The 20709-nt window shown below is 47.5% G+C and overlaps 2 protein-coding genes across 3 annotated transcripts in view; both read right to left on the reverse strand.

Moving 5' to 3' along the window:
- Window positions 1–14: 14 nt before the first annotated feature.
- On the reverse strand, window positions 15–4990 carry ZCCHC9 (zinc finger CCHC-type containing 9). Of its 2 annotated transcripts, none has more exons than XM_039696306.1 (5): window positions 4654–4990; window positions 3362–3512; window positions 3046–3138; window positions 2081–2149; window positions 15–729 (listed from the first exon to the last, which is right to left on the reverse strand). In XM_039696306.1, exons 1-5 carry the CDS (start codon window positions 4915–4917, stop codon window positions 611–613), a joined length of 696 nt encoding a protein of 231 aa, XP_039552240.1. In that variant the 5' UTR covers window positions 4918–4990; the 3' UTR covers window positions 15–610. The 2 variants fall into 2 exon arrangements, with proteins under 2 accessions (XP_039552240.1, XP_039552241.1); XM_039696307.1 differs by having other exon boundaries at window positions 15–726; window positions 4654–4989.
- A 6735-nt stretch (window positions 4991–11725) lies between these two features.
- CKMT2 (creatine kinase, mitochondrial 2) overlaps window positions 11726–20709 on the reverse strand; it is a 30602-nt gene continuing 21618 nt past the window's right edge. The window contains exons 7-11 of the mRNA XM_039696309.1: window positions 19838–19923; window positions 18099–18222; window positions 15871–16005; window positions 15360–15485; window positions 11726–11960 (exon numbers count right to left, since the gene is read on the reverse strand). Of these exons, the coding sequence (XP_039552243.1) occupies window positions 11841–11960; window positions 15360–15485; window positions 15871–16005; window positions 18099–18222; window positions 19838–19923 (591 nt within the window). The 3' untranslated portion in view covers window positions 11726–11840. The remainder of the gene's footprint in view (window positions 11961–15359; window positions 15486–15870; window positions 16006–18098; window positions 18223–19837; window positions 19924–20709) is intronic.

Here is a 20709-nt window from a genome sequence, read left to right on the forward strand (position 1 = left end):
ATATCCACTAGTTGTTTTTTTTTTTTTACAAAAAAACAGGTTACTCCCAGCTCACCAAGGTGTGTAAACACTGCAGATTTTTGAGCATTTTCTTTGAAAAAAAAAGTAAATAAACTAAGAATGCCTCTCACATTCCTTAGGGGTGTGTTTCACCAGAGGTTCCAGAGGAAGGGCTGGATTCTGTCAGTGAACACACTGAAATGACCCAGTGTGCATCACCAACCAGGTTAATGGTTGATAATAACACCAACAACCATCAGGAACTGCACCCCAAGCTCGGCAGCCCACAGGGCTGATCTGTAACCCCACCATGAGACTGCACAAGCTGTAACATACGGAGGAATAAGTTCATTGTTCCTGAAAGGAAAAGGCAAAAACCAAACCAGAATCCGACAAGAACCTTTAGCAAACACCCACAAATCCTTTAATAAAACAGGCACTTGCTGTGCTCCTGTTGTTCCCAGCCAGGCAAGTTCGGGAGGCAAACTGGGAAAACGAGGGGAGACAGAAAACCAACAGTTCCTCTGCAGCTGGCTGGATTTTCTGGATCCGCTCTCTGTCATCAGCACTCCAGTGCAGCAGCTCAGAACTCCTTGAGAGGCAGGAGCTCTCAGAAAGTGACAACCTTGGGTGCCTTGGGCCGTGCTCCCTGCGGCGCCGGCGCGGCCGCGACGTCCTCGTGGTCCGCGCTCAGGCCGGGGGTCCAGCGCCCGACTGTCACCTGCTCTGCAGGGACAGGTCACCAAGATATCCTCATGAGAAATCCCTCTGCCAGGCTCTTTTCCCCTGAGAAGCTGGGAAGCTTCAGCTTCTCCCTGTTGTGCTGCCTTGGAATGTGATCTGGAGATTGTTTACCCAGCACGTGAAATTGTTTTTACTTGCTGACCAATCCCAGTCCAGACGTGTCGGGACTCTGGTCTGTCATGAATTTTTATTATAATTTTTTCTGGCCTTCTGTCTGAAACCTTTCTCTATCTTTAGTATAGTTTTAGTATCATATTCTTCAATAATATCATAATATAATAAGTTAGCCTTCTAAGAATATGGAGCCAGATTCAATCATACCTCCTTCATCCTGGGGACCCCAAAACTACCATAAACTGTTTTTAACCAGTGGTGCTAGTTTGGAAAGAAGTCCCTTAGTAAAACAAGCAGCACGTACAGTCCTCATTATAGATGCTAAACTTACCAGAAAAAAATGAGAAAAACATCTTGTTACAGACTTCTAAAACTCAACTGGGCACAGCCTGGCTGCTTGCAGGTGAGTTTGGGGCAATTTCAGAGTCTTTTGGTGTCATAAACTTCTGTCATACCAATTCAGACTGAATCTGACCCATCCTAAACTGGCAAAGCAGCACACACCTAGAATCCTACATATGGTGTGAGACCTAAAAATATCATAAAGGTAGGATCAGATATAGAGAATGCCACAAATATTTCTTACATAAATTTCACCAAAGTGGCTTAATATTAGGTGGTACATGAACTAAATGTCACAGAAACAAAGTAAAAAAATACACAATTGTGTCACCGCTCCAGTAAGAGGATCATTCTTCAAACCCTTTTTTGATGCTTTGCTTTCTGTAGGACAGTGGTGGTTTGGGGTATCTAATTTAATTTTTCCACCCACATGGACAGCAGAGGAAGATGCAAGGAAGCAGTGAATCCAGCTGGACAGATCCTCCTTGTCCCTGTCCTGGGTGCCTGGCACACCTCCCTGCACACACCTCAACCCTGCACCGGGTTCAGCCCCACCACTGCACACTGAAATCTGCAAAAAGCTGCAGCCAGTTCTGCTGAACAGCTGCCAGACTGGAACAGCAGCACAATTACTAGCCAAAAAAAATACAGATTATTTCATGCGGCCTTCAGATACATACAAGATGACCTTTCTGTTTTTAAAAAATAATTATCTTAGTTTTGCACTGCAACTCACTGCCTCCTCCACACCCTCCCCGAGTGTCCCAACAAAAGGTCACCTCTGCTGCTTCCAAGCTCTCTTCCCACAGCCTCTTCCCTGGCCACAGAGCAGCAGCTGAGCCCTGCTGGACCCACAGCCACCCACACCCCAGCAGCTCACCTGCATTCTGCTTCTCTGGGCAGTCTTTTTTGAAGTGCTCCACAGAGCCACAAAGCTTGCAGCCCCCACCTGTTCACACAGAAAGGTGTTACTCGTCTGAGGGGAAAAGAACATCACAAAATACACAAAAAACACCTAAAAAACCACCCTTCCTCTGTGCCTGTGAGGGATCACACTGTGCTGTACAGCACCACACACCACACATTCCAGCCACTGCTTACTGGGTATTTCTGATTTGCTGGAAGCTCTCTTTTTGAAAAACAGGCTGAATTCTGCTGAAATACATACTCGAAGTAACTTATAAAATTCACAGGGGCTCCTGAGAGGCAGCAGCTCAGATGTGAAATTGTGCACAATACACAATTCCACAACACAAACACTTGAAAGCAAGGTGATTTTTGTCCCACCTCAGCTGTGCTGCAAGATCACCCTCTGGAGTTTGCCAAGACCCCACCTTTGTGCTGGGAAACAGCAAGAGGCAGAATCCTGGCTGTTGGAGCCAACGGAGGAGTGAAGCTTTCAAAGGTAAGACCTCATTTCCCCCTAAAGTTACTCAGACTGAAGATGCTCTCCCTTTAGTGAGAGCCTGTGTTTTGCCACCTCCCAGAATTTTAAGCTACTGTGTGAGAATGTTCCTGCAACCACCACGGGTGCATGTAAACACACTCTGCCTTCTGTCACACAGGATTTTGCTCCTTGGTGCATGTCCTGCTGCTGAGGCACAAGCAGAGTCCCATACTTTGCACCCCATCCTGTCATTTCATACTAAACCTACACTTAAAACAGAAATCCCCAGGTAATTTATTTGGCAATGAATTTCCCAGAATTACTCTGCTTTACTGAGAGATTTGCAGGAATTCCTTTTAGCCACATTCTCATTCTCCTGCAGTGTTACTTTGTTCTGTGTTAGGTAAGAAGGACACAGAAATTTAATTCTACTAAATTTAGTGATTCAGTACACTCACCTTCAGCATAGAGCCCCTTGGGGTTATCTGGACACGACCTTGACAGATGTCCCATCTCACCACAGATGAAACACTTGGCATATGGAAATGGCCCTGCAAAATTCCACAGGGTTTATGGTCCACATCCAAACCTTGGTGAAGTCACAGACCCAAGACAGTGCAAAGACAATATTTTAATCACTTCATGATATTAATTACTGTCAGGCTCCCTGTTAACACTGTAAAAGTTAAATTTCTAACACACAAAGCTTCAGGGTCAGCAGTCAGACAATTCAGGCCCAAGCACTCCACAGGAGCACAAACTCCTGAGACCCACCAGCAGCTGGATCCACCTTGGCTCTGCATTTGCTGAGGTCGTGCTCCGTGGATCCGCAGCGGTAGCAAATCCCCGTCCCCATGTCTTGGCTCTCCAGCACTGCAGGGCAATCAGCCACGCCGTGGCCAGGTTCTCTGCAGTGAAAACACACCTGGGAAGAGGAAAATCCAGTGATGAGTCCTGTGAGTGGCACTCAAAACCTGGAAATCCCAGCCTCAGAGGGCCCTGAGGAGTAAACACCATTTTGTCCCCAGGAAAAAGCAGCCAGGAAGAGAATTTATGCTGTGCCATCAAACCACAAAACTTGGGCACTTTCCTCCTTTAACCAGCAACACACTGATGAATCACACACTGAAATTACCTGGGTTAGCTTCACCCAGGAACCAAGAGGAGCTGAGGACTCCTCAGAAGGCAGAGCCAGGCTAAAGGCTACAACTGGAGCTGGAAGCCACCTTTTGTCCCAAACTTCACATCTTTCACCTGAAACATGCTGTGCCTGTGGCAAGGGAGGGCTGAGCTCTTGCTGAGCCCCACTGCAGCACATGGAGAGAGAGACCTGTGCCTCCCACATGGGGCTCTCTTTTAACAACCTAGTGAGAAAATGGGGGTTAAAAGGGGAAATTTCAGGGAAAAATACAGTGGGTACTCCCTGTATGGAGCCCCACACACACAGAGCACAATCCAGGCAGGACTAACAGCAGGGTGAAGCAGGGCACAGACCCCACAGCTCTGCCCAAACCCTTTCAGAGGAAGGAACCTGGGGGCACCTTGCAGCCACACAGCAGCTGAAAGGCAAGGGAGATAAAGGAGGATGTTCTGCGGGATCAGCACCTGTGGTGAAATCCCTGTCCTTGGACTGACCACGTCCCAGCCCAGGGTTAGCTCAGTGCTGGCCTGAGTGCCCACTCCCAAGGCGAGACCACCCGTAAGATGTGTGACTAAAATCACTGAATTTCCACCCAAAAGTAATCTAAACAGCATAAGAGTGGGTTAGGAATGAGGAGAAGTTTGGGAAGACTCCATCGTAATCTGTGGGATCAGCTGAATTGTCTCTTCCCCACAGAGTGAAGACTGTGCGAGCTTTACTAGGAATTAAGAGATTGTAATTGTATTGCTTTGATTAGATTGCTTTGGACACGCTGTCACGGGCATCCCTCGAGCCTTAACCCGACACATTTTACTACAAAGGGTGTAATTGTCCGCACTGTTCATGCCCCGCTGACACAATCCCCAACGCTGAGCAGAAAGGGAAAGGTTTCTCCCCGCCTGCCGCCTCTGAGGGCAGCACTCACCATGGCGTTCTTCTTCCTCTCCTGCCTCCTCAGCCTCCTGCTCTCCCGCCGCCTGTCCTTCCTCCGCGCCTCCTCCTCCTCCTCCTCGGCCCCGCGGTGTGCCGCGAACCCGTTCACGTCCTGGTTCTCGTACTCCTTTTTCCTCCTCCGGCTCCTGGCTGCCCGCGGCGGCTCCGTTTCCCCGCCCGGCGCCAGCTGCTCCCAGGGGGTGGCGGGCAGCGCCCGCGCCCCGGCCGGGGCGATCCGCCGTGCCCAGCGGGTCATGGCCCGGCAAAGGCCTCGGGAAAGGCTCTGGGAAAGGCTCCGGCACGGCTGGACCGCGCACGGTGATGACGGACGGGAAGAGGAGGAGGAAGAGGAGGAGCGGGAGCCGGGCAGGCGGTGCGTGAGGGGCTGTGGGGAGCGCGCCATGCCGGGACAGCTTCCACTGCCCCGGCTGCTCTGGGCACCCTGTGCCAGCCCTGCCCACCCTGCCAGGGAACAATTGCCATTGCCAAGATCCCAGCCATTGCTGCCCTCTGGCCCTGGCAGCCATTCCCTGGGTGCTGTCCCTGCAGCCCTTGGCAATTGTCTGTGTCCATGTTCCCTGCAGCCCCTGCAGGCCCTGCAAGGCCGCCCTGAGCTCAGCCCAAAGCTTCTCCTGCCCGGCTGAGCAATGGCAGCTGTGGCAGCCTTTGCTGCCAGCAGAGCTGCTCCGTGCTCTGCCCAGCCTGGAGCCTCCTCCGGCCTGGCTGCAGCAGCTCCAGCTCCTTGCTGGGCTGGCCCAGGGCTGGGGCAGCTCTGCAGGTGGGCTCTGGCTGAGGGGAGAGGGGCAGAATCCCCCCTGCCCTGCTGCCCCCGCGGGGCTGGGCCCAGCACAGGGCTCTGGGCTCTGGGCTCGGCCAGCGCAGCTTTGGGCTCCCAGCCCAGCCCAGCTTTGGGGTCCCAGCCCAGCCCAGCTTTGGGGTCCCAGCCCAGCACAGCTTTGGGGTACCAGCCCAGCACAGGGTTTGGGGTTTGTGAAAAATATGTATTTTATGATTGGCTTTTCGCAAGTATTACATATTGTATTATGCTAGAAAGTTGTGCTATATTAATTTTCCTAAGTAGTGTATTAAACATAGTTTCAGGTTATAACATAATGTTAAAATAGAAACGATGCTGTGCAAGACATTTGTTTAAGAAAGGACTGGCACCAGATAGCAGCCACAGGACACCTAAATCTTTCAGAGAAAGGGAATTTATGGCTCCCTTATCAATAGAAAACTAACTTCTTCCCACCTTATTCAGACATGAAGACGGCATCAGGATTAAGAAGCTGACAGTGACCAGACAGAATCCTGTGTTTGAATGGAATTTATGCATCATGTATGAAAGGTATGAATATGTAACAGGCAATTGTTTTTAAGGGTTAATCCTCTGTTAATGGGGTTCTTTTTTGGGTTTGTGTTGCCCAGAAAAAGGTACCCGGACGTCCCTATCTCTTTGTATTTATTCTCTCATATTTTCCTAATCTCAAATGTTCAAACTTTACTATTCCAATTATATTACTATTTTTATAACCGTTTTATTACTATTAAACTTTTAAAAATGTAATAGTAATAAAATGAGGGGTGACGGGTGAATCCCTGGCTGTGCTCTCGGAGGAGGACACTCCGCAGCTGAAATTAATGTTTGTGAGCCAAGTAATGCTTCCCCTTTGCCCCAAGTCAGGCTGCCTGTGTTTTTAGTGTTTTTGTGTTTGCATCTTGTGTTTTTAGCGTTTCACTCGATCTCCATGACGCTCCCTGGTTGGTATTATAAAGATACGCGTTATACATATGCTATATGAAATATATATAAAGAATATTACACTTTTTTTAGTAGTTATCCCGAACACCTTAGAGGAATTCGCGGGTTTTGCCGATTTTCCGGGGTTTTGAGCCCACTAGAGGGAGGTGTGCTCCTAGAGTTTTCTGCACTGCACCGCTGCCTGGCAGGACGAGCACGCCTTTAAGAGCAATTAGCGCTGATTGCAGATAAAAAAATAACTAATGAACGCCGTTTGAAAGCCAGGAAATAAAGCCAGAAGGGACCAGTATGTCTTTTTAAAATTAAAAACACTTTCTTCGCTGATGTAGTTACAGCTCAGCCACAGCGTGAGGTCCCTTTTGCTCCTGCAACTTGCTTTCTCTCTGCTTTGATGAAGTTCTAAATGTGCTGTCCTGTCTTTCACAGCTGGGACTCCCTCAGGATATTTAACAGCAGCTTGAATAAGTTGCTTCATCAACTTTTGTTTCTGGGTCACCTCAGGTACTTATTGATTTATGTTCAGGGAAATGCTTAAGTGGCTGGATGAACTGAAGCCTCTGAAGGTTAAGGTGTGTGGTCAGTTATTTTATTCGGATGTTTTCCACTGCAGAGCTGCTGTTTTAGTTATTCTTGTGTCAAAATGACAGTCTGAGAAATGTGGCTCAAGTGGGAGTGTTAGACGTGCGCTGTCAGGACAGCGTAAGAATTTTCCCTGGTTTTAGCTTTGGTGGCTGCCTGTTAAGCAGAAAACATTGTTTTCTCACAGGAGAATGTAATTTTGTTTTTTCCAGAAACCCACAGTGAGGAGATTAATAAATTTAAGCTGGATTTGCCCAGCACTTCACTTAAGCTTGCGTCTTCAGATCACAAAGTTGTAATTTCTAGGATTGAAGGTATGAAAGGACAAAGGAGGAATGGGTTTGGATACAATGGCCTTTCCTGCAGGATTGGCTGTCCTTTGAAAAACTGCTGCACTTCACAGAGAAAAGGAGAAAAAACAGGCTGAAACTGCAGCAGAGGTACAGGTTCCTTGGCAGAGGGATCAGCAAGGGAGAGTGCTCAATTCTTTCCAGTCTTACTAACTTCTTATATTCCTCTTGGTCAAGAAAAGGATAAATTCCTCATTTCTACAGAAAAATAAAATAAATACAAATAATTTTTAAAAATGCCAGTATTTCATGCAGTTATGGCCAAGTACCAGGTAGATTGTCAGTGATTTCAAAGCCCAAATGCTGGTTCAGAGCATAAAACTGGTATGAGAGAATGAGAGCTAAGACAGATACCTCTTAAAGGTGTACACTGCCAACTTACAGCATATTCAAAGCAGAATAGACATAAAATGGCTAAAAAATAACTGGCATAATTTATTTTTCTTCTCTGCTGGGTCCACCTAAGTTCCCTGAACAGTGGGATAGATAAAAATATGTTTTCATTACCCTTGTTTACTGATAGACTTATGACTGTAATGTAACTGATTTTTTCTCATTAGGAGCCAAATGTTTTTGTGTAATAATTCAGAGTGAATTAAAAATGTGGTATCAGTCATCAGCACTAGGCTGGGCAGTAGGTGACTGTGCCCTCTTGGGAGACTGGGCTTGGTAGGAGTTCTGTGCCATATGCAGTGCATTTTGGTGTTTCCCACAGGCATTTTTGTAGAAAAAAGAAGTGACTGTTTAAGTCTTTAGTCTTTTAATTAAACCTTAGGCTGAAGGCAGACTGCAAGAGGCATTGCAGGAGAGAGATGAGCATGCAGCTCTTAAATTGCATTCCAGTGAATCTCATTAGTAAAGTAATTCTGGATATAAATATTAGCTGTAACTCATTCCTCATGGTGTCTGCTTCCTTCTGGCTTTGGTGTTTCCAGAGAAAACTGGAGACTTGGGCACTGCCAGGGATCCAGGGGCAGCCCCAGCTGCTCTGGGCACCCTGTGCCAGCCCTGCCCACCTTTCCAGGAAACAGTTCCTTCCCAATATCTCATCTAAAGTGCCTGCTTTCTCTTGTCTTGTAATGGGAAATTCCTGCCCAGTTCTCACCCTCGGTGAACTGCCTAATGGAGCACAGGTGGGCTTTGATGCATTTGGGCTTTGATGGAGCTTGACCTGAGAGATTATTTCTGCTGATCCCTGGTTGCTTTGTCAAGAGCTTTAGAGAAGTGCTTGAGGCATGGCACATAGCTCCTGGGGCACTTAATCAAATACATTTCAAAGATTTGTAGAGAAACAGAGTCTATCAGGAAAGAGTTTTATTGGCAGAAAAGGGTCTCACCAGTGCAGTACTTGTGGCATGGAGAAAATAAATATGAGAAACAAGAAGTAGCATTTTATGTCAAGAGTTAGTGCACTAACCCAGCTTTTGAACCTTTAATATTTTCTTGTTGAGTCATTATCTGTATGCTTTTCTTCCTTTGTGTGGGCACACAGCCTTTCATGTTGTTTGTTTTCTGCTGCAGCATTCAAGGAGCAGCAGGAAGCAAACTGTGCACGGTGCATGCTGCTCTGCTCCACATGGATATGTTCATTTTCCTGAATCCAGCCACCTTCCAGCTGCCCCTGAAGGTCCTGAGGGGCACAAACCCTGCTCCCCACACCTCATCGCCAAGATGGGCTCCACTCAGAGAATGGGCTCCAAGCAAGCAGAAAACTGCACTGAGCATTGTCATGGGGGAGTAGGACTGAGCAAAGACATCCTGCATTGACTCGTCACTGTCCGAGTTTAATTTAAAATATTAATTAGCAATCTGGGATGAAGAATGAAAATGCACCATTCATGTGAAGCAGTCGAGTTGCTCTCGCTAGCTGTGTAGAGGTGATGGAGAGAGACAAAAGTCACAGAAGTGGAAAATGTGGCTGACAACAAGCCTTTGCAAAATAATCCACGTGAGGAGGAGTATTTTGGTAGTGAGGGACATGCTTGGAAGCCAGCAATACAGGGAATGCCACAGCTGGAGCAGAGCAGGGAGTAGGTCATCCCTGGGTGTCCCTATTTTGTGCAGACTCACAATTCCCTGTCTGGTCAGAGCTTGGGGTGGCCAGGGCACTGCTCATCTCAGGCATTTTGCAGTGCTGGTTTCAGCCAGGGATCACACCTTTGTGTAGGCTGGGGCTCTGGGGGTGTTCTGTCCCAAAACACCCACCAATCCCACCCCAGCCCCAGTGTGGATCAGAGCCTTGCTCCCTGAGTTTTGGGTATCTCTGGGTCTGTTCCAACATTTGTCCACCCTTGCAGGGCAGGCTCTCTGATAAGTGACAGGAATTCCCAGTGTCCCATCCTGGGTCTGTTGCCTCCTGTCCTGTCACTCTGCACCCCCAAGGAGAGCCTTGAGCCTGGTTTCCCCTGCTGCAGGCAGTGGTGGACAGCATTGAGGTTCCCTCTTAGCCTTCTCCTGCCAGGCTGTGCCTCTGCTGCACCCCACGAGGCTTCCAGCAGCCCACTTCCACTGCAAAATGCTCTCTGAAGAGCAGCCCTGCTGTAATACCATCAGTGGATTGACTGGTGAGTGACGCTTCTCATCCTCCAGGCTGTCAAAGGCACTGAGAGAGCCATCACCCCCATACCAGCCCCTCAGGGATGCTGTTAGCAAGGGGCAGCCCCCTGGACATTGTGCTGCTGCCCATCAGCAGGAGAAAAGCAAAATACAGACCAAAATCTGAGGACACTTGGCCCACAGTTGGATTTTGTGTTGAGCTGAGAGTTTTGGAGGGCTAGCAGCGAAGCCTTTCCAGTTTTGCTTATTTGCCTTCTATGCAGAATCGGCAATAGTCTGATTCCCTCCCCCAGAATTACTATTATTAACCACCATTTGGAAAGACAGCAGCAAAATGCTAGGGAGTGTGCCCAGCATAGATGAGGATGTAGCAGTAATCACATGGAAGCTCCAGCCTGCTCTACCCTCAGCAGCTCTCCTTCTGAGCCAGCACACCATGCTGCTGATTTTCAAGAGCCGCTAATTCACCATCCAGCTCTCAATTAGCTTCCAATTGTGACTTTTCTGTAGCCAGTTATGGGCCAGCTATGCAGCCACAGCTCTGTAGATAGGACTCACCCAGGGACCTGCCTGGGAACTGGTGTTCTGGCTGTGAAACGCTGTGTTTCCATATGCAAAAAATAAGCAATCAGTGGGAATGTCAGCACTTTGCTGTTTTTTTTTTTCCTTTCCACTGTGCTGCTGAGCACATGGACCGTGGTGAGCATGGAGATGTCCCTCGGAATGGCAGCACATCCTCAGGGACTCTGGGGAGTGGCAGCTGAGCCAGACCCTGTTACCTCTGAAGCTGAGAGCTGCAGGAGGGGACTTGTCAGAACCCAGGACATCCCTCTGGGTGCCCTGGATGGCTCAGAGACCCTGGCAGGAAGCCAAAGACACCTGGGAATTCCATCTCAACCCATGGAGCAAATTGCCAACCTGATATGAAGAATTACAGGTCACAAAAGTTTAATTAGCATAGTAGTAGCAATCACAGGGTGAAGGGAAAAACTTTGGAGCACTGTACAGGGGGTTTGAACCTTGTACAGGGGGTTTGGAATTCTGTACATGGGGGTCAGGAGTCCCAAAATGGAGGGATTTGGGAGTGCCTTGTCCTCCTTCTTTCTTCCCCCTGCCATCCAGGTTCAGGGTGATGTTGGCACTCACAGACTGGTTTAGAGTAGAAAGTCACTGTCTAACACAGGTGATGGGTATTGGAACATTATTGTAACCATGGTACAGGTAGTTTTTAGTATAAAAGACAGCACCAGACTGAGAGGCTGTGGGTGTGCCTCAGACTGACCTGCAGAACAGACCTTGGCAGGCCAGACAGAAAATGTTTGAGATAAAGAAATAATAAACAACCCTGAGAACGACAACTTAAGACATTTCAACTCCTTCTTTGGCTGCGGGGTTGGGGAAAAGAGACTTTTAACAGAGACACACCTCGGGATCTTCCCAACCAGACCAGACCAGAGGAGATCCCGAGAGGGACTGGAGCTGGGCAGGTTTAGGTGGGATCTAGAATATCAGCAAACTCATTTCCCTGCCTGTTTTTGGGCCAGGGTGCTGCAGCCCAAGGGCACAGGGCAGAAATGAGCAGGATGCTTACAGGAGGCATTGTAAATATATCCAGAAGTGCAAGTGCTGCATAGAGTTAGAGAGAGGTCTGAGAGGTCTACTTTTTGCACAGCTGAAGTGGTACTTTTCTTATCACCAACGAAGAAAGGGAAGCAGTCCCCCCAAAAAAGAGCATCCCAAGGTGGTTGTGTGGGTAAACCCCAGTAAAGCTGCACCCAGACCAGTTTGTGCCAGTGCAGCCAGGCACGGAGGAGACCTCAGTAGTCAGGCAGTGTTTTATTACACAATGCATTTATACAGAGATGTACAGGGGTGCCTTTCCATCAGAATGGCAGCCACTTTCACCCTCAGCTGCGGCCATCACCAGCAGCTTCATCTCCTGCTGAACTGAGGCAGGGGGGGTGGCACCTTGATGTCTTGGCCTCTTTCCAGTTTCTTCTCACAGTCAACAAGGTAGTTGACCCCGTCGATGACAATCTGGACTAGCTCCACCTACAACAAGAAGAGAATTGTAGTAACAATCAAAAGGTCTAGCTCATCTCATAATAGAAGAGTGGCAAGTTGGCTCGTGCTGTCACCACAGCAGGAAAAGCTGAAAGTGAGGAGGGTCACAGACATCCACAGTCAGGGAGTATGGATTGGGCAAAGCCACAGTAATTCCCTTCTCCTGTTTGCCCCGGGCAGCAGAAGCTTTCAGTTAGGTCCCTGAAGTTATTTCTACCAAACTGTGCTCCCAGAGGAACAAACCAACTGGGCAAAGTCCCTATATAAGGTGATCAGGCAGGAGCTGAGGGAGAGAAACAGGTACCTGGACTGTCTGTAACTCTTTGTTTTTATTGTCTCATATTGTCCTAATCTCAAATGTTCAAATTGTATTACTTTAATTACCTTACTATTTTTATAACCATTTCATTACTATTAAACTTTTAAAATTTTAAAAACCAAGTGATTGTCATTTTTCACAGGTGTTCTTGATGTGGCTGGGACTGGGGGAGGGCAGGACCACCAGGGACATTGACAGTGCCTGAGGGGGCTCACCAAAGCCCAGCTCTGTCCTTCCCCTGCACATGGCCCTGGTCCTGTGGGGTGATCCCCGAGTCCTGGGGAGCAGCCTGCTCCTCCTGCCAGGCTCAGCACACAGCTCAGCACTCCTGTGCTCCCAGCTCCTCACCTAATGCCTTGGGATTTAGGTTTTATATTTTTTCAGATCCTGTACTGCTTTAGTGTAAAATTCTAAACTCCATACCCTGTTTTCCCTACTGCTTTCCCATTTTATTCAGACAGAACAATTCCTCTCTAGGCCTGAAGCTCAAGGACACCTTATTGTCTCAGATGCAAACAACAGTGAATTGAGGGGGGAAAGCTTAGAGAAAAGTACTTCATTACCTGAAGCTGTAATTGGAAGATTAACCCCTGAAATGCAAATAGACCAAACTTTTACCTTTATGAAAAACTCGTGACCTTTTGTGTGGTCCACTGGAGGCTTTTGATAGCCCAAGCTGTACCTTTTGAAGGCCTTTCATAAATACCTATTTTTATTCACTTAATCTAGTCTAGCTCCTAGGCAGCCATTCCAGTGCATCAGTGACACTGCCAGGGGTGGCATTCACTCCAGGCCCAGAGCAGCCCCAAAATCCATAATTCTGTATGGCAGGGGGTGCTGGTGTCTTTGTAACCTGTTTCAAAATTGCTGGAGAATACAAGGGGCCCTGTCCCCAGCAGACAGGTGACATTTAGGGACCACAGACCCTGTGGCACTGTGAGGCAGCAAGATAAAGCTGGTATTTCTTAATCTCCATGAAATGGTTCATTAGCAGCCTTTAATGACTGGCTTGTTAAAACCAAGTGTGAAGACTAAATCCCATTGTCTCTTTATTGAGACAGTTGCTGATTTTCAAGGGATTTGTTTTTACTATAAAGCATTTCAGTGGCTTAGCAGTTTATTTTATTGTCCTTCACAGACTAGCTGTGTTGGGAATTCAGAGGACCGAATTTGCAGCCTCCATAAGAAAACAAATTTCATATTAAGTTTGCATTGACCAGTAACTGAAACAGAGAAGGAACACAAACAGTTTTAACTTGCACCTTTGGGAGCATAATTCAGTTCTGCAAACACATTTACCACATAATGGCATTTATTTAATTACGTGCTGAAAAAATTTATCCTTTAATAAAACTTTTCTTATCCCCTTGAGTATGTCTTGTCTTATTTAGATTTCAGAATCTCCAAGGTAGGGCTTGTGTCTCATCTTTTGCCTTAATCCTTTAGATCCTTGCTGTGGGAGGCATCACTGACTTTAGTGGAACTCTTCATATACGCAAAAATTTCTAGGCTTAGGCTGTCTGTCAGCAGGACTCAATGCTCATGCAGTGCAATCCTGGTTGTTATTATTAATGCCACTTTAATATAAAACACACATGATGATGTCTCAGGTGTTAATAGATGTGTTTGTCACAGGCTGCTTTGGCAAATAATGCAGCCTAATAGTATTTCACTCTTATTTATTTTGTTTCCTGTTACTTTTTTCATTCTAGATCCAAAGGAGCACGGGTTCCTGCATTAAACCTGAGTGTGTGAAGTTTCCAGACGTCTGTCTGTGGCTGTGGGGGCATTCAGAGGCACATCTGGATCAGAGAGCAGTGGTCACCTGGCTGGGATGCCCCACGGCAGGTGAGCCAGGAAGGGAGGGCACTGTGGGCTGGGGTAACACTGTTGTCACCCAGGTGCATTATCCCAGGATTGTTTTTCTGTTAGGAAAAGCTACCTAGAATGGGATTGGCCCCAGGATGGGCTGCAGCATCAGGAGCAGCCTGCATCCATATCCAGCCTGCCACAGCCATGGGTTTGGCTCAGAGCTGTGGGAGCAGCAGCAGCTCCTGGGCACGGCTGTTTCTCCCCATCCTCATGAGCTGTGCTCCTGGGAGCTGCTCTGGCTCATGAAATCATGAAGCATGAGGCTGGAGTGAGGTGTGGGAGCCGAGCTGCCAGGAGGGGAGCAGCTGCTCCAGGCTGCAGGGTCATTTCCACACTCTGGCACTACAGATGTTCCTTCTCACTGAAATGGCTTTGCAGCAAAGATGGGAGGTGCACACACTTCCCTGCAGCCTGTGCCCTACAGGCAAGGCTCAGGGCTCACTATTAAATCTTTGCCCTGATTTCAGTCTCTGGTTTAAACGCATACCTGCAAGATGTAAGCAGAAGTGTGTATTCTACCACCATCTGTTAAAACCAGGTGGGGCAGTGCTCTTTATCTCTCCCACAGCCAACCCTCCCTCCATGGTGAAGAACTGTTATTTCTATTCCCCTATCTTTGCCTGAGAGCCCCTTAATTTCAAAATTACAATAATTCAGAGGGAGGGGGTTTGCATTTCCCATTTCAGGGGAGGCTCCTGCCCTCCTTAGCAAACACCTGGCTTTTCAAACTGAGACAACACAGCTCTCTTGTCTGAGAGCCACAGAGGACACGTGAAAACTCTCAACTCCTCAGTCACTGTGGGGTGGAAGCCTTTGTGGTGCTGTGTAACCATGGAGGAAGTTTGTGACTCAGTAGTGAGGGGAACACAACACCTTCACCAACTCTTGCTGTAGTGCCTGAGTCCCTGTGTGGACTCCGTGCCTGCTTCCTTCCAGCACCTGCATACCCTCATGGACATCCCCAGCACATGTCATGTTTCTGCAGCGTGCTCAGGGCTGGCTTTTTTCCCTGCCAGGACAGGAGCATTTATCAACCACTTCATGAACATCAAAATTTCTTCCAGCAACATTTCCACTGGACCAGGTTCACGAGGAGTGAAAACTGTAGAGGTTCAGCAGCTGGCCCATGCCAGCAGAGATCTCAGCTAAGACGCAAGAGGAGAGCACAGAGGGAAGCCCCAGGAAGGGCAGCGTACCTCTGAGCGCCCGAGGCGGTCCAGGTTGGAGATGTCATAGATGTCAGCCACGGCTGCCGTGTCCACCCCGCCCGTGCCACGCTTCTGCAGCCGCAGGTTCTCCAGGATTTTGGAAAACCTGGGGTCCTGTGGGGAGAAACAGCCTTGAGCTTACTGCCTTCCACTGTGTGTGCTGGGCAGAGTGATGCTGCGGTCCTTACAGCACTGCCAGACAGGCAGAGGTGGAGAGTGCTCTCACTCCTTCAGGTACAGCCCCTCTTCGGGGCTTCCTGCTAAGCAGATTTATGGAAACCAGTCATATTGATTTCCATGTATTTCAGTGGCAATACAGCAATTTTCAGGACTACAGCTTAGCTTATCCCCAGACCTTGTTACATGCATCCTTTTAATGTGCAGTTGCCGTAAGCTGTCATTTCTCCTCCTCTCCTTTACACCCCAGGAGAGCTGGCTTATGTCACATTTAAATCATGTCACGTTTATGTCACTTCTGCCCCTTTTCAGTGCCGTGTACCTTGCTGAGCCTGGGCAGCTTGACGTGGACTCCTGCACGCAGCCCCGTGCCCAGGTTGGAGGGACAGGTCAGCACGTAGCCCAGGCGCTCGTTCCACATGAACTCCCAGCCCCGCTCCTTGATCAGCCTTTCCACCTGGGTGCCAGCACAGAAACAGAACAAAAAGGGCAGATTTGCAGGTGTCCTATTGTCAGGTGCCATTGGAGTGGCAGGAATTCACACCTGGGTGCAGTCTGGTCTGTGATGTTTGTGTGATACAAATGTTTGCACTCCTCAGGTAGCCAGAAGATTTGTTCACCACCTTCTAGTGACTGCTAATGTGGGAAATGGATTCATAGGAATTCTCAAAGCCTGACACAAGGCTCACACAGTGTGCATACATTGAGACAAGAAATGCTGATTGGAAATGCCATGGAACGGGACAGACATTGCTGAGAGAGAAATGGAGCTGGAAACAAGTTTCAGAGGATGGCCTTGCAAATAGGACTGGATGCTTTGGGGAAACAGAGCTGTGAAAGATGCATTGCAGTAGGACCCTGAGGGGTGATTTTACATGATTGGCTTTAAGGCATGTACAGCATGGCCTGGCTAAAGCTGACAGGCCAAGAAACACTTGCAGTGTATTGGAATTAGGAAATACATTGGAATATATTGGAATTAGGAAAGAGCTTCTGATTGTGATGGAGTGAATTATAACATCTGTACTGCCTCACCCTTCTCATGAGACTGAAAATGGAGTCAAGTTTTTAAAACATCTCTCAGCTGCCCCATCTCTGGGTCAGAAAAAAGTACAGTCCAAAAAATTGTCTTGCAGACTCTTGGTCACTTCACCAGCAAACTCCCTGTCGTGGTGTTTTGGTGAAGCCTTGGCCCATGGAGCACATCTTCACTTAAGAGTTGTGGCTTTTGCCGTTTGTTTTTAACTCAGTAATTTTGTACCAATTTTACAACACGGGACTCCAAAAGGACTCAAACACTATGAAGCAAAACAGAGGGAGCTGAGCCTGAGTTTTGTGCAGTTTTCTAGCTGATGTCATGACTCATTGAAGAGAACATTTGACCTCTAAGTGCCACCCTTCCTTTATAAGGAAGGACCCCAAAAGGACTCAAACACTACGAAGCAAACAGAGGGAGCTGAGCCTGAGTTTTGTGCAGTTTTCTAGCTGATGTCATGACTCATTGAAGAGAACATTTGACCTCTAAGTGCCACCCTTCCTTTAGAAGGAGACAACCCAGCTTGTGGATAAAACTTCTCATTAGTAGGTCTCTGACAAGAATTGACAGGAGAGTGAAATAATTATCAGCAGGAAAATCACAAGGGTCTACTGCCCTTTGAGTAACCTGGTTCTCTGTTCACTCATCTGTGCTTGTGCAAACCCAATACCATTTCAGTTCAGTTCTCATCCCCCCCTGAGGAGAACTGGCTGCATAAAGCAGCTCATGCTCACAAGAATCCTGTGAATATAGCTGAGCACTTCAGGTCTGCAGGAGGATACAGAATAAATTACTCTCCTGAGACAATTTCTGTGTTTTGTGAGGGTAACACAACAGATGGTGGGAAACCAGACCTGATTTGCTGCCCCAGAGACTTGCTGAGGGCAAGACCTGGACTGTCTGGGCAAAACTGTTTTAACCCATACCCTGTCCCAGGAAGCTTTCTTATCATTGTCATTAGCTATACCAAAATAATACCCAGGAGCCCTGACTATCAGTTCTTAGTATTTTAATCACAAACCCCCATATCTCCCCAAAACAGTGGGTCCTAAACCCTGAGTCCTGTCCACAACCTCAGCAGCTTCCACTCTGCTCCCAGCCTCAGAAATAAGAACCAGGAGGATGGGCCAAATGAAGTCTTCAATCAAGCAAATCAAACAGTCCAAACGAAGTGCTTCATTTATGACTTCCCACAGTTTGCAGGTACCAAGTGGCAAAAAAAAAAAAAAAAAAAAAAAAAAAAAAAAAAAAAAAAAAAAAAATTTGATGACTTCCCACAGTTTGCAGGTACCAAATGGAAAAAAAAAAAAAAAAAAAAAAGGATAATTACTTTTTCCCCCCTACAACTCAGCTATTAATCTGCCCACATTTCCTGCTTGTATTGATGTGGGTTGCTGTGTGGACTGATGTGACTTCATTTCATTGCCCCTGGAGATGTCAGCTGAGTGGGAACCACAGTAAGCAGGGGTGACAGCAGTGAGCAAACAGGAATAATGAACTCACTGAGACACTACCTCTTTCAATCCACGGCAGAATCTTTCAAAGACACGCTTCATGTTGCCACCCTTCTCCATGGAGATCACCCTGGTGTGGTCCTCTTCATTAATCCAAATGAGAAATGTCTTCTCATTGTTGTGCCTGGTCAAAAGGAGAGGAAAAAAAAATATCTTTAAAAAGGCAAGCCCTGAGAAATAACTGTCAGCATCCTTAGTTTTGTCACTCCAAACAGCAGAGATGTTAAATGTGTCACAATCAAGCTGCTGTCTGCAGTGAGGGACTGGGGCTGGTTCCAGCACTGGATCCCTCATGCCTGTGGCATTACAGGGCCTCTTGGGCACAGTGTGAGCAGAGTTTCCTGCTCACATCATGCTGTTGTGGTCTGGAAACCCACTCCTGCCTGAAACAGGCAGGCAGGGCTGGCTTTGCCAAGCGCTGGGTGACTTCTCCTGGCTTCTCCTCTACTACTGCTCCTACTACTGCCTTCCTCCAGCACGTGGAGGGTGATGGATGGGATCAGACTCGTTTGTGCCAGCCCTGAAATACCACCAGGTTCAAGGCACATGAAAGTGAAAGTTCAAGATCACTGAGAGCCTGACTTTCAGCTGGTCTTTTGCTGCCTCTCCTTTTTCTCTTTGCAGTTGGAGCTGGCCAGTGCAATGCTGAGCAGGTGCAAACATCCTGTGCCCTGGCACTGGGGTGAGGCCAGCTCCACTCCCCTCCTCCTCAGTCCCTCCCTAATGCTGAGGGAGGGTTTTATAAATAGTCTGGGTTTGGCCTAACTCACCTCCCCTTTTAGTTCAGCAAGTGTCCCCATTGCTGTCAGGACCATATATTTAAATTGTGCCATTGCTGACAGTGCTCTTAGCGGCAATGGTCCTGCAGCCCATGACAAGGACAGGACCATCAAAGCAAAATTATTTCCACAATGTACACACTCCTTTTGACAGCAATATTTTGCAACAGAAAGGGAGATTTTCAAGATGTGGCTCACAGAGGTACTTTGCAATCACACTAATTTTTTTTTCTTCCATTCTCCCTGATATGTCACATGTAAAAGAAGCCAAAACCCAGGGCTGTTTTATTCAGGAAAATCCTGGATAGTATTTATGCTGCTGGTACTTCTGGATTTTTGTAGAGACAATGAATGGGTGCTTCAAGCTTTGCCTTTTTCGTCTTCTTCAGACTTCATTGGTCAAAGGACCAAAGAATCTGCACCTTGGTAAAGCTCATAAGAAGCTTGTTGAAATTTTAAAAATCCTCCCAGTTTTCCAGCAGGTCACTGGGTTTTGGGGTGATCATGTTTCACACTAGGTGATTCCTTAGCATGCTTTTTGCCTGTTTTTTCAGGGTTAAAGCACGTGGCAGTGCCTGCAGAGCAGCAGGGTGGATGCAGAAGCTGTGCACTGCACAGCTGCCCCATCCTGTCCTGTTGGTTTGTGTTCTCCTCTCAGAGCTGTTACCCCTTCATCTCCACAGCAGATATTGTATTTGGGCTCAATACCAAGTGTGTTGGGGCAGTAGAAACAGACCTAGAAGAGAGCAGGAAGTCCAACTTCCCTGTCTCCTTTTTATCCAGCTCATTTGGAAGAACAGGGTTGCTTTCAGCCCCGGGAATTAAAACATTTCTCCTTTTGAAGCAGACTGGGCATGCTGTGAGCGTGGGGCTGGAGTTCATGCAGGGTTAGGACGAGCAAGGAGGTTTGTAAGACGATCTTTGGGCAGGAGACAGGAGCCTGCAGGTCACAGAACCTACCAGATCCCTCTGGCGTCCGGCCAGTCACGGGCCATCCCAGCACATGTCAGCAGAGGGGACACGGGCTTGTCAAAGAGAAAGTGATCCTGGGCACCAGGGCAGCAGGCAGAGAGACAGAGAAAACAGAGCACAGCTCCAGGTTACGCAGGAAGCACTGTAATGCTGCCCAGCACATTCTTGTGAGGGCAGTGGAAGCACAGGGAAATCACACAGTACAGCCTGGGAACCTTTGCAGGAAGCTAAAACCTCTTTGCCCAGGTGATTTTCTGACTGCTCACAGATGCTGGCCAACATGTTTTGCCAAAAACATTTTCAGATGTAGGGAGGGATGGATGCTGGGGCCTAAGTCCACATGGACACAGCAAAGGGTGCTCTGGAGGACCTGGCTCCAGAGATCTCCTGTGCAGTCAGACACATTTCAGCATTGGAGAAGACCATTCTAAAAGATTGGGAAAAAACCCCCAAAGCAATAAAAAGTGCTACTTCAGAAAATATACCTCTCCAGCATGGAGATTGAGATACTTATTCTGAGCATGAACTCATGGCAGGAATTGAATCAGTGCTAATTTCAACATTTTGGAATCATAGGCTTGTTATGTTGCTTAACAGAGATTCTGTTTGTGGCTTAATAAATGTAGCATGGTCTGTGCCACCAACTTGACCCATGCCTAATAGTTTAGAATTTCTAAAACTATTTGCTTTGAATTTTTTTCCTCCCAGAGGAAATAAGTATTTTTTATTGATTTTCTTGTATTTCTTAGATCCTTGAACACTGTCATATCAAATATCAAGGGTTTTTTGCTGGCAGTATTGTTGGTTTTTTGTTGGGTTTTTTTCAGTTTTTTTTTTTTTTGTTTCAGGTTTTTATTGTT

The sequence above is a fragment of the Passer montanus genome, unplaced genomic scaffold (assembly GCF_014805655.1).
Source record: "Passer montanus isolate IOZ18808 unplaced genomic scaffold, ASM1480565v1 scaffold97, whole genome shotgun sequence".
NCBI classification, from domain to species: Eukaryota; Metazoa; Chordata; class Aves; order Passeriformes; family Passeridae; genus Passer; species Passer montanus.